The sequence below is a fragment of the Xiphophorus couchianus genome, chromosome 12 (assembly GCF_001444195.1).
Source record: "Xiphophorus couchianus chromosome 12, X_couchianus-1.0, whole genome shotgun sequence".
Classification (NCBI taxonomy): domain Eukaryota; kingdom Metazoa; phylum Chordata; class Actinopteri; order Cyprinodontiformes; family Poeciliidae; genus Xiphophorus; species Xiphophorus couchianus.
In genome coordinates, this window is record NC_040239.1 from 30,967,919 (window position 1) to 30,981,782 (window position 13,864).

Sequence of the window (13,864 nt, forward strand, 5' to 3'; positions counted from 1 at the left end):
TTGGTATTATTTTAAAATTATAATTTGTAGTAGCTTGTAAGTGGTGTTTCATGACTGTGATAATTTATGGACTCGCAACAAAGAACTCTGGGTTGGCTGCCGGCCCTTTAGACCTTCTGGATATTTCTTCTCACTTCCTCATCTGGATAACTCATCAAATTAACTTTAAGCTTTTCAATTCACATTCTTTTGTAGTATTTTTGCTTTTGAGTGACCATTGTGTGTGGGGGTGAGCGGGCGTATGTGTGTGTGTGTTTATTAATTCATATCTTCCATAAGTATCACTCTTCTTCAACCTATGACTGATTCTGTCACATCCAGCTCATTTGTGCCCACTTTCTCTATTTAATGCTTTTTTTGTTTTGATGTTACATGTTTATTGATTTTGAAAATGACAATGAATATAAATACCATGAGCTGCACACTTGAGCATCATTGAAAGATAATTTTCAAAATGCTTCAACGTGTCCTTTAACAGTTTCATAAATCGAAACAAATATCATATTAGCTTGAGTCCATACTTTATGTAATATACAGAAAAAAAACTGCGTTTTAAAAAGTTGGCCCATTTTGATGAGACATTTTTGTTAAATTTGGTAAAAATACAATACAATGGCACATTTATATAAACTTACTGTATGATCTTACCATTGCAGTTATATTAGGGTGATTAAACCAATTCTTTCCTATTTTTGTAGCTTTGTGTTCTTGTAGATTCTTGAATACACAATATGAGATATTATGCTGTAATGGCAGGTAAGTTATATTTATTGATATTACTTCTCTACACTTTCATCACTATGGAAAAATAATCCTGTCATTGCTTCTTTGCTTCGATTAAACAGCTCACAGACCTGCAGTCACATGACCAAACCAATACCTCATGACCAAGCCCCTCCCATCCTGAAACACAAACCCAACAGGATGGAAATAAACAATGCTTGTTAATATTGACTCAGATTTACTTAAGTGACCGGTATTGATGATAACACAACATGCTGTGCAGCCATAACAATAATAAACAGTTGGACACTGTGCGCGGTCTGGCGGTGTTGCTCTGACCCCGTGTGCGCTTTTACGTTTTTTTTTGTGTCTGGTTTTGGAAATGAACGATCTGACAGGACAGCCCCCCCCCTACTCCTCCCGGCTGTCTGACCCTGACTTTTCCACGCTCCTCCTAGGTGTTGCGCTAAGACCGCGGGAGGGTTAAAGAGACAGTAATCATTCTGTAAGTAAACTTCTGATGTTTAACATACCCAACCATATAATTGGAATTTGTTTGTTTTTTGGAGGGGGAGTGGGAGTGGGGAGGGGGGACTCTCTGAATAGCATCTTTCAGTCATGAAGCGCGTTCTATAGGCAGGTCACCTCAGACACAGTCGTTATCGAGTCTATCAAATTTCCAGTCTTAATTCTTGTCTGTGATTGTTCAGGTACTACTATAAACCCCACCCCCAACCCGTCTTCTGTCCGCCCATCCCCTCCTGCAGAACCAGCATGATCCGTGTTGGTGGAGATGATATAAACCTCCCGGCTGTGGATTAGGCGGCTGCTGATTGTGAAAACAGCGATTTAGCAGGACTCTCAGCATGTGTCCCTTTATCAGACGGACCCACGGTTCATCGTGGTCAAATCGCACAAAACCCAGAGGGGAGTGGGGCTCAGGTCGCCAATTAACACATGAATGAGAAACGCGCAGGGCTGCACACATGGCCGGGCCATTTCCCACCAGCACACACATTACCAGTCCGCTCTAAGGTTCCTCTGAGACTCCATCTTTGAAGCATGGGGGAAATATCTGCAGCTTAAAGGCAGATGCAAGGCTTGTGATTATAGTGCATTACTGAAATGCTCACATAAATCCACTGGCTCGCTTTTACCAACTGCAGCAGGCATGCAGCTTCTGATCCCGAAGAAGGAAACAAACAGAGCCGGTTCCATTCAACGATTTCTGCCTACAGCCACCAGCTTAACCGAGCACCAGGATCTACCTGTGGGATGTTTGTCTTGGCGGCACCCTTACTGCAGCACAAAATATACAATCACTTCATTTAGTTTTTCTTGTTTTAAGTAGAAACAAAAATGGGGAAAAAAAGAAAGAAATATTTCCATATGCTATAAATGAGCCGTAAGAGAAGGGGACACAGTTACATTGAGAAATAACAATGAATGCAATTCATTGCCTTGGTTTGGCCACAGCTATGAAAAAGGGGGGTTGGAGCATGGGGTGCGGGGGATTATGAGAAGACCCCCTTCAACTCTGCACCATCAGCTAAAACCCTCCTGGAAACAGTGAGCTACAATTACACTGTTGCATGTTTTAGCAAAACAAACCTCTCCATTCTTTCTGATGTTCCCTGAAATGTTGAAGAAAGATTAGTCTGTTTTGTGTTTTGTCTCCTCTTGATCCCCCGGCACCGGCTCTCTGGGATTTAGATGGGAGATTCCGACATCCAGCTGGATTTGGCACATCATGGATTCAGAAACATCAGCTACAAATCAGACTTCTTAAACTACAAAGTTGCACAATCTGCTTTTTAATTCTGGACCTTTAAGCAAAAAAAACTGAAACAGTGCAGATATCTGCTAACTACAAGCTAACAAACTGTTTGTCTGTCTGTCTGTCATCACATGGAGGCTGAAGGGGAAAACAGAATGCGTCCTTGGTCTTTCTGAACCATTTAAGAAGGAAAAAAATCAGCCTGGTGCTTTTTCAAAGCTGGTTCAAAGCTGCAGATCATGACCTGATGAAACCAGTAGGACCCCATCATCTGCAAAAAGCAGAGGCGAGATCCCAAGGCCACCAATACGGATCAACTCAGCACCTAGAATGAATATTATGAACAGAATCGATGACAAAGGGCAACATTGGCAAAGTCCAACTTGGAAACAAGCCAGGCTTACTGCTGGCATTGCAGAGCAGACTCTCATACGGGGACCCAACAGCTCGTACTAAAGGGCCTGGTACGCCATACTCACAGAATACCCCCACAGGGTTCCCTGAGGGACTTGGTCCAACACCTTCTCCAAATCCACAAAGCATGTAGACCGGTTGGGAGGACTCCCACACACCGTCCAGCACTCTACTGAGTGTGTACAGCTGGTCCAGACTGTACTCCAGGATCAGAACCAGAACCACACTGCTCTCCCTGAATCTGAGGTTTGACTTTCCGACTGACCCTCCTCTCCAAAATCCCTGAACAGACCTTACCAGGGAGCCATAGGAGTGGGATTTCCCTGTAGATGTGTTCCAGCTACAGGGAAATCTGGGGACCACCATCCCAGTCTGCCAGTCCAGGGGAACTTCCCCTCATCATGTCACAGCAATACTGCCAACACAACACCACAACATCCGGAGTCTTAAGGAAGGCTCTACGTCTCAAACATCAAGTAATTCAGTAATAAACGCCAACAGTCTAACAACTGCGCTCTGTTGTTTTCCAACCAGGTGCAGCAACTTATTTGGGAGAAAGTTGTCGGACATGCTGACCTGTGGCAGCTGAGACAGAGGCGGGTGCGCTGCTCCTGCGGCCCCTCTCGGCGGTGATGCTGACGGTGTACATCATGCCGGGGTTCAGGCCCCGCAGGGTGTGAGACTCTGAGCCGCCAGGGACCGAGTCTTCAGCCCTCTGACCGTCAGCCGACACGTAGACCAGCCGGTAGGAGTCCAGCTTGGCCATTGGCCGCTTCCACTCCAGCATCATGGTGGTCTCTGTCACCTCTGCTACAGTCAGCTCTCTGGGGGCGTCCAGGGCTGAATGAAGAAAAGAAGATCAGCTTGGAAAACTAATACAAATAAGGCTAACAGATTTGTTCTCTGACACATAAATCTATCAGAAATATTTTTTGCTAACTCCCTAAACTCTTCAGATGAACCTACAGGAAAGTCCTTCCAGCATTTCAGGCATACAGACATAAAAAACCCAGAACTTCAAAGATATTCTGACCGTAAGGACTTCATCTGGTTTTCAGAACTGCTCACAGTTGCACTGGATTTATCCAGATGTTGCACCAGTTTGAAATCTAGTTACAAAGTCTGTGCCGATCTGTTGTCTTGGGTCTGTGATTTTATCAACCTATAGTGCTAAATCCAGATGCAAAGCCATCCGGCGGATTCCAAGATAACACATGTTAATATGAACTGTTTTGGATTAACATGTAAATCCTTCCATTATCCAATTAAGGTTGTGAAGTTTTTGTCTTTGTAAATGGAGCAAAATACATCACCTAGAGTTCTATCACCTCTAGGATGTTTTAGATGTTCTCCAAACAGAACTCAGTGATCAGAGGCGACTGTGGCTCTGCTACTAAATTACATCTTTAGACTAAAACTGGCTACGTGAGAGACCAGACGTCTGCAGCCTGCAGCTCTTCAGACCTTCCACAATGTCTCTTAATAATTCTGGCTTCAAATCATAAAGAATCAACTGTTTATACATTTATACAATGGTAGTTTTAGTAGTTTTCATGGGATAAACTGATTATGAATTACACTAAAATACTAGTGATAATGTTTTAGATCTGTTTTTTTGTCATTTAGCTGAAAACCATGTTGTTTTTTTCTTTTTCATTTTCCATAAATTTCAACATACCACATAAAGAAATGTTTCCATCCTCGTTTCTGAAAAAGCAAAATGTTTCACTTTATTTTAGAACCTAAAAAGAGATATAAAATGTGGTCCTTTCGCAATGACGATTTTGATATTTGTAAAAAAATATAATATATAATTTTCTTTTAAATAATATTTTTTTCTTTTAAAGGTCATGCACATGTGTAGCTCGGAACAAGTTCAGTCAGTTTTAAAGTTCCTCGCTAACATTTAATTGTACTTTGTACAAAGTACAATTAAATTGAACATTGTAGATCTGTTGTGTTCATCAGTTTAGTTGACTTTCACTATGATTCTGTTTTTTATTTACTATTTGTAACATGAACCTTTCTGTTGTTTCATTTTATTAAGCAGACGTTGGGTCGGGGTAGGGCTGTTAAATATGCTTTTATAGACGTACTAATGGGAGAAAGTTCATATTTCCTCATAAAAAGCAGGCAGACAATGTTGGCTGCAGCTGAAACATGGGAGTGAGAGGTGATTATTGAAGGTGTCGGTGGAAACATCTGACCTGTGACTGCGTTGGTGGTGGTGGGCAGACTTTCCCGCTCATCTGTCACCGCGGTTACTCCCATCCCGTACTCTGTCCCCGGTCTCAGGCCTGCAGAACACCAGGAACATGCAAACTGTGAAAAAGCCCCTCTCCTGTTTTGTTGAGGTGTCAACAAATGAACTGAGGGAGTGTCTATAGCAGACATGGGCAAACTACGGCCCCCGGGCCGTATACGGCCCGTTAGGCTTTTTAATCCGGCCCGCCGAACTTGTCCAAATTATCGTAAAAACCCATGGATGTGTAAAATCCTGATTCATTTCCCTTTCCCCTGCAATACCCTCGTTTCCCCGATAGACGGCGCACTAGTCTAGACACACTTTCCAGCTGACATTTCCCCCCTTCGGTAAAAATGAGCGGACCAAAGAAAAGAAAAGTGGACACTGAGTGCCGAGTGTTTAAAAAGGAGTGGACAACAAAATATTTTTTTACTGATGTCCGATCAACGGCTGTATGTTTGATATGCCAAGAAACGGTTGCAGTTTTCAAAGAGTACAATATCAGCCGTCACTTTGCCACAAAGCATGCTAACTATGCTAGCAAGCAGTCAGCACAGGAACGGGCGGCTACTGCTCAGAGGTTGGCAGCTAATTTACAGACTCAGCAGAATTTTTTTCACCGACAAACTGCGATCCAGGAGTCAAGTACCAAGGCAAGTTTTTTGCTGGCATTCAAGTTAGCAAAGGCTAGCAAGCCTTTATCCGAAGGCGAGTTTTTGAAAGAATGCATAGTAGACACAGCAGATCTCTTGTGTCCGGAAAGCAAAGGCAAGTTTGAAAAAATCAGCTTGTCACGCAGGACAGTGACTCGGCGTGTGGAACTGATTGACGAAGATCTAGTCAGCGAGTTAAACAAAAAAGCGGAGTCCTTTAATTTATATTCACTAGCACTGGATGAAAGCAACGACATGAAAGACACTGCTCAGCTCCTAATTTTTATCCGAGGGATAAATGACAGTTTTGAGATAACGGAGGAGCTTTTGAGCATGGAATCGCTGAAGGGGAAAACGCGAGGAGAGGACTTATATGAACAGGTGTCTGCTGTCATCGAGAGAATGAAGCTGCCTTGGAGTAAACTTGCCGGTGTCACCACGGATGGATCGCCAAATTTAACTGGAAAAAACGTTGGGTTGCTGAAGAGAATCCAAGATAAAGTGAAAGAAGAAAACCCTGACCAGGATGTTATTTTTCTTCACTGCATCATTCTTCAAGAATCTCTGTGTAAGTCTGTATTGCAGCTTAATCATGTTGTGGATCCAGTTGTAAAACTTGTTAACTTCATACGAGCAAGGGGACTTAATCACTGTCAGTTCATTGCGTTCCTAGAGGAAACCGATGCGGATCACCACGACTTACTTTACCACTCTCGTGTCCGCTGGTTAAGTTTGGGGAAAGTCTGCCAACGAGTGTGGGAGCTCAAAGAGGAGATTCGTTCGTTTTTGGAGCTAATGGGGAAATCCGACGAATTCCCTGAGCTGAGCGATGAGGACTGGCTTTGTGACTTTGCGTTTGCTGTGGACATATTGTCACACATGAATGAGCTGAACGTTAAGCTGCAGGGGAAAGATCAGTTTGTGCACGATATGTACACAAATGTGAGAGCCTTCAAATCCAAGCTGATTTTATTCTCCAGGCAAATGTCAAACAAATCTTTCGCTCATTTTCCCACACTGGCCATGCAAAAGGCCACCCGAAACGTGAAGAAATACTGCAAATCACTGGACGACATGCACAGAGAATTCTGCCGTCGGTTCACTGATTTTGAAAAAATTGAAAAGTCACTTCAGCTGGTGTCCTGTCCCCTGTCACAAGACCCCGAAACAGCACCGCATGAGCTGCAATTGGAGCTGATCGATCTTCAGTCTGACTCCGTCTCAAAAGAGAAGTTCCGATCTCTTAAACTGAATGACTTTTACGCTTCACTTAACGAAGCCACATTTCCAAACCTCCGGAGGACGGCACAGAAGATGCTGGCATTGTTTGGCTCGACCTACGTGTGTGAGCAGACTTTCAGCGTCATGAACATCAACAAAGCCCGATACAGATCCCGGTTAACTGACCAACACCTCAGATCTATTCTGAGAATTGCCACAACAAAACTAACTCCAGACTTTGATGCACTGGCAAAAAAAGGAGAACAACAACACTGTTCCCACTGAAATGTGAGTTTTTCTACTGTTATGAAAAAAATAGCAACTTGCGCATTTACGCACAGCAGCGGTATACAGTAGCTTAATTAACATGCCGCACATCGCTCTCATTTTAAAGACCCCTTCCTTTCGTTGGGTAATAATATGTTCTGAATGTTGAAAGTGATTCCATTGATTTTTTTTCCCACTAAATGTTGATTTCTTTAAATTTTTTTTAATACATTTCAATCCCCAGGTTTAATCAATTACATTGCTTGTCCAAATGCTCCTGGCCCGGCCCCTCTGTCAAATTTTAGAACCCATTCTGGCCCGCAAGTCAAAAAGTTTGCCCACCCCTGGTCTATAGTCAAGTGGCCAGCTGTTGCAGCTAATGGCTGTGGGGCCACAAAAACGCTCTCTTGTGGCTTGATTGCACAATAGATTGGCGCCTAATTGCATTTCATGGTATGCTTGTGTTCACTGTGGAACATCGGTGTTGTATTTGCATTGATGGATCTATAGAGCCCTTGTTGCAGAGCAGGAACACTTGCTGCAGTGATGCAGCGGGCTCTGGGGGCTGTTTGGTCTTCACAATCAGCTCCTCTCTCACACTGATCGCTTCTAATTCCTTTATTAACTCCCACAGAGGTCACGGCGCTCAGGGCTTTCCTGCATGAAATTACACCTAAAGCCCAGGAAGCTCATTATCAATAAAATCACGAGCGTGAAGGCAATTACAGATAATAAGTGTGTGAAAGGAGTGCTGAGGTGTGTGTGGATGCAAGGGGGTTGGGGGTGGGTGTCAGCTGAATGGACACAGTGCTGTATTTTCATTGGACGGACCGTCCAAGGACAAAGAAGTGGGTCAAACAAAGACTCAACTGGTTTATTTTAGAAGCTTTTTTTTAAAAAAAATTCCTTCTAGTGTTATGTAGCCGTGCTGTACTGGAGAACTGCAGAAAAAACACAACCAGCCACAGAAAAGCATCAATGCATGGCTGGACGCGGTTACCGCTGCAGCAGGAGGAAAACCAATCCCCCCCTTCAACAAGAGCCCTCTCAGTCCGCTTCCTCATTCAGGACCGAAAGAAAGCAAGACACCCACCGCCGATGTTTTTTTTGTTTATTTGTTTTTTACACAAAACAAAGTGTTACTGTGTCCAAGCAAACATTTAACAAGACAAAATAAAGGAAATGGAGTTTTGGGAAATGAACTGGGTGAAAATCCAGCTGACCATTTGGGGAAAAAAGCCCCCAAAACTCCTTCATTTTCAAATTAAGCCCTTTAGTTTCTGCCATAACTGCAAACTATATGTTGTTCAATTCTCCGTCATTTACAAGAGAAAATACTAAAATGAATTTATTCTATGGATGGATGGATGGATGGATGGATGGAAGGAAGGAAGGAAGGAAGGAAGGAAGGAAGGAAGGAAGGAAGGATGGACTCAGAGTATCAGAGTAAAGGAAGACAAAATGATTTCTATTCATGAAACAGTTGAAATATTTTGGATCATTGATCTCTGTTGTTACAGTTATGCTGTACTTTGTGTTGGCCCATCAGATCTGGTTCCATTAAACCAGACCTGATGGTATTGAGCTTGGTGGTTGTAATGCAACACAATGAAATGTGTCAATTTAATGCACACATTACATTCACACATTTAGTAATGACATGTATCAGCTCCATAATTTTCCACAAATTAGGATCAAATATTCAAAAGATTTTACAAAAAAGGGATCATACCAGTTGCTGAAAAGGTTGAAATTTTTTACTCATACTTTACCTTTTCTGTGCCAGTGAAAGGTGTGTAAAAGGTAAATTATTTGTTAAATAAATAATCTCTATTATTTATTTAATAGAAATAATTCTGTTAAATGCTGGTTCTCATATTTTGCATGGCAGAAGGTAAAGATCAGAACTGCTCCAATTCTACTCTGTTAAACCAGACACTGCATTAATTCACCACCATGCTTTTTACATTCCACATCTGCCTGCTGACTGTAGCTTGGACATGTGTGTGTCGGTGTGTGTAGTCTGTCGTACCGGCGATTTTGGCCTGGGTGGAGTCCCTGGCTCCGGGCGGGAAGAGCAGTTCTCCATGGTCGCCTCCAGACAGTGGGCCGTACTTGATGCGGTACTGGTCCACCTGAGCCTTACTGTTCCTCCACTCCAGAGTGATGCTCTCATCTGTTATTTCCACCGTCTGAAGGTCTCTGGGAGCATCCAGGTCTACGGCACAGAAACAGACGAAAGGCAAATAAATGTTATTTAAACCGTTTGTTTGAATGAGATTTAACCTTCTGCTCCAGATGATCAAAGAATCAGGAAGAAAAATCTAGACAACTTCCCAAATGTAGGAGTTGGATATATAGATGAAAAACCGCCATACATGACAAATGCCTGACCTCTGCACAAAGAATTTAGTCTCTTATATCGCACTGTAAACAATTTTGTTTCAGAAAACAACACTTGGCCTTCAATGTAAAAAATGTAAATGTGGCAGCAACGTTGACTTAGTCTTGCTGTGACAAAGACGAAATTAAAATGTCTAATAAGTTGTTGTGCACCTTGATATGAACACAACACATTATGATAAACAATTAAGACAGAAACGTGCCTCCATTTGACAGGATGAATGCTGGACCAATTGGTGGCGCTGCAGCACTGCCACAGACTGACACAAAAACACTGTTCATACATGAAGAAGTCATGTGAAGCAAAGCAACAGCATTATTGCTCTTAGCATAAACGCAACACTAATAGCACGATGTTGATTTGTGAGAGAGAGGGGAATGTCAGTTCCACTGATGGAGCATGTGCTCACTGAAACATTAAATCTGCATTTTGGTCATTTGTCGGCCTGAATTTGGGAGGCCAGAACTGATCAAAGACGATCAGTTCTGGCCTCCCAAAACACCAGATCCGTGTGAACACACTGCCTGGACGGAAACATACCTTTGCGGACGTGCCTCATCTCGTCTTTATGTGGACGGGGTCTGAGTTTGGAAGTAACGGTAGCTAAACAAGATCTAGTACTAGAGTGAAGCTCTGAGCTTAATATGGACAAACTGATTCTTAAACTGGGTAAGAAGATGTTGGTTGATTCCCACGGTTGGAATCAACCACTGAAGGAAACATAATAATAAAAAATCATAACTACCTAGCAATGCCTTTATAAAATCTATAGAACTAGTTCATCTAATCCTATTCTGCTGCAGCCACCAGGAAGTCAACGGGAGACAGGTTCAGTGGGGGCTTTTATCCTGAACCAGCAGGGGAAACTGTGTCAAAGTTTAAAGATTACATGCCTCCATTCTCATAAATACAGCAACAGCAACATCTTGTGTGGTCCCCAAGTCCCTGGGCGTCTAATGAAAGCTGTGAAAGCTGCGCAGGAAGAAGGTTCCAGGAGTCTTACCTGTGAGGAAGGAGTCATACACAGGTATGCTGCTCTGCTCCCCTCTCTTTGCCGTCAGAGACACCTCGTACTGCGTATCAGGGCTGAGGCCAGCCAGGTGGTACTGGGTGTCAGCAGATGACAGCTCCACCATGTTACGATCCGCTGGGTTCAGGCTGGGTCCGAAGGAGACGCTGACCCCGTCCACGTGGGCCACAGGATGGAACCAGGTGACCAGTGCCGTGGTGTCCGTCACGTCTCGCACATCCACCTGGCCGGGGGCGTCGATCACTGGAAGGACAGGTGGAGGAGGAATCATTGTTAAACCAATCAGGCAAAAAAAAAAGAAGGGGCAGAATTATGTGTTTTCCAGGCACATAGTGCCATTGTACAGCACAGTCAAGTAAGTATGTTAGCTTTACTTGATAAAAAAAAAATGTTGTGTATATCAACTATGACATAAAGAACATTTTGCTTTGTAAATTAACGCCTTGAAGTAGAGTCAGTGCAGCAACATAGATGCTCTCAATGAGGCAGACTGCTTGAATTTTCTGAGAGTACAAATATAATTTACATATCAAGTCCCAGCTCCATGAAGGTTGACTTTTCACTGCTGCTTGAATTGATTTGTCACACACAAACATGTAAACTCTCTGTTAAAGGTTGATAAAATGTGGACTTCATGTGAGCTTAGCACAGAGTTGGCTAAAAACATGGCTGCAGGATGTCATTGGGGTGTCAGGGTTGTGCTGTCCTGGAATGGTGGTGTTCCTCTGAGTGTGGCTGCATGAATGAATGGTGCCTCCCACACGTGGTGAGAGGAGAGCAGAGAATTGACATTGTTTAAACCATGAACCCCTCCCCGCCACCCTTCCCCTGCCCCCCAAGCTAGAGAAACAGGAGCCTTTAATAGACCCTGAGTGTCCCAGAGTGACTCGGAGCATCATCAGCCAGGTATAGATGACAAATATGTGGAAGTAAATGCAGGGCACCGTGACAACATTCTAGGGAATATAAAATCCCTAAACTGAGTTCTGGGTTTGCCCTTTTTCCAGGGGGATTCACATAAAAAAGGAAGGAGTTCAACAGGTCCAAAATCAGATGTGCAAATCAGCTGGTCTACCTCCTCTAGAAGGAGAAAAGTTGTGTTCCTCCTAAGAGATACCTAATGTTGATGACTGTCCTAAACTCACTCTATGGAAACAGCTCAGTTCAGCAGCTTGTTTCTGAAATCTTGCTCGTTTGATCAGATGACTGTTGGAATGAAGGTCAGGAAATTCAGAGATTTGCTTTTTAGCTCAGTTCTTATTGGACCATTACTGGTTTTAGCAGCACCTTCACCACTGTTGATGAAATCTTGAACATACCACCAATGCCTTCGAATGATAAAAGATCTTAGATTCCTTTCTACCCACCTTAATGAGACAGAGCTGACACTGAAACAGCTGGAACAGTTTTTGCTGCCAATGGAGATTCTGGCCTGACACACTGACATGGCTACATCATGTATAAGCAAAGCATATGTGAGACCATGAGGCCAACAAAGCAAACACCCTAAACTCCACCCTTCTCTCCATGATCATGATCTTTTGTACGTAATTTAATGTTTATTAGTTTTCTCAATTGTTTATTGTGCTTTTTATTGTTTGTTTTTGTGACGTAAAGCACTTTGAACTGCCTCATTGCTGAAATGTGTTTTACAAATGAACTTGATTGACTTGATCGATTGATCATTTTCCTGATGTTCTAAAGAATCCTTCTTTGCACCATCAACTCCAGAGGTTCCAACGTCGTCCCCTCACCAGAACCACAACTTCATTTTCAGGTGGTTGAGCCTTTTTAGGTCCCCGGCTCTGATGCTGCAAAAACTGGAGGGACTTTCGCTTCCTCAAAGAGTCCAGTCTGCTTTCATTTAATCCCATGTTGTGGAATATGCCGCATCTGCATAGATTTTTCTGTGGGTACGCTTGTGTACGACGAGAACAAGGGAAGAGATAATAAACGTGTTGCAAGCTGACCGTTATTCATCAGTAAAAATAAATATATTCAGGTTGAGGTCTTTTTCTTGCTCTCTTACAGAGAGGTCATGGTATTGATCTCCAACTCTGAGTTTCCTAAAGTTTAAACATTTATAAAGTAAACAAGTGGAGAGAGTATGTCATTACTTGTCAACAAGGACTGGAAATCCATATCAGCCTTTTCGCCTCTGATAAATCATAGCTTTGCAGAAATCTCTAATGAGCCAATCAGTCAGGCCTGACATGCCACTTCTCTGCTTTCACTGACTGCAAGATGGATGAGCCAGGTAAAGAAACTAATGAGCCTATATCTAAAGGTGAACGCTTGGTTTGACCATTACGTTTGAACTTAAATAAATGTTGTATTTTATAAAACCTCTCCGTGTGAAGAAAAAAACCCGCCCTTCTTGTGTTTGCAGCACTGGGTTCAAATGTTGAAAGTGAAGCAAAGAATAATTCTAGACCTCATATCAGGTTGGTCGAATAAACGGTGAGGGCTTGAATTTACAATTATTTGATATCAATCTTTCAATTTCTGCAGAGAGTGTATAGTTTTGTCACCCAGAATCCATCAGTTTGTTTTTATGACCTGCATCTATACGGGTGATGGGAGCAAAAACACACTTGATTGTGGACATGAATCAAAAGTGATAAGGCTCAACAGAAGGGTGGTCAGAAACACACAATTTCTCAGGTCGGTCACCTTTATCTCATCTCATATTTTCTTTGTGTTCCGGCTTACCTGAAGGTAAACACATTACTCACAAACAACAGGGAGGATATCTGATTCCTGTTTTATATTTTATCAGACCCGCTCTCAGAGGGAAACAACAAGTAGCTGCCTCAGCACAGCTCTGATGGAAAAACAAAACACCAAGGAGAGAAGTGGTAACCAGAACGCACATTTTCTATCGAGACAACTGACGAAAAAGTCGTGATCGCTAAGCAACAGAAGTAGGTTCATTGTTGCAATGAATAGTTTGGGATAAGATTCAATAAGAGATACTGTGCCTTGCAAGAGAGTTCAAACTCCTTGAACTGATGATAGGATAAAAACTATTTTTTAACCCTTTTATAGATGGAAATCGGTAATGGTCCAGCTTAGACTGGACCAGTCCACTGCAAAAGCAGAAAATCTTACCAAGTTATTTTGGCCTAGC

At 42.7% G+C, this 13,864-nt stretch overlaps 1 protein-coding gene across 3 annotated transcripts in view; it reads right to left on the reverse strand.

Annotated features, from left to right (window-relative positions):
• Positions 1-13,864, reverse strand: part of tncb (tenascin Cb) — a 69,299-nt gene that overhangs the window by 24,776 nt on the left and 30,659 nt on the right. For all 3 annotated transcript variants that reach the window (XM_028033072.1, XM_028033071.1, XM_028033073.1), the window contains exons 7-10: positions 10,708-10,977; positions 9,333-9,518; positions 5,122-5,211; positions 3,491-3,754 (exon numbers count right to left, since the gene is read on the reverse strand). In XM_028033072.1, the coding sequence (XP_027888873.1) occupies positions 3,491-3,754; positions 5,122-5,211; positions 9,333-9,518; positions 10,708-10,977 (810 nt within the window). The remainder of the gene's footprint in view (positions 1-3,490; positions 3,755-5,121; positions 5,212-9,332; positions 9,519-10,707; positions 10,978-13,864) is intronic.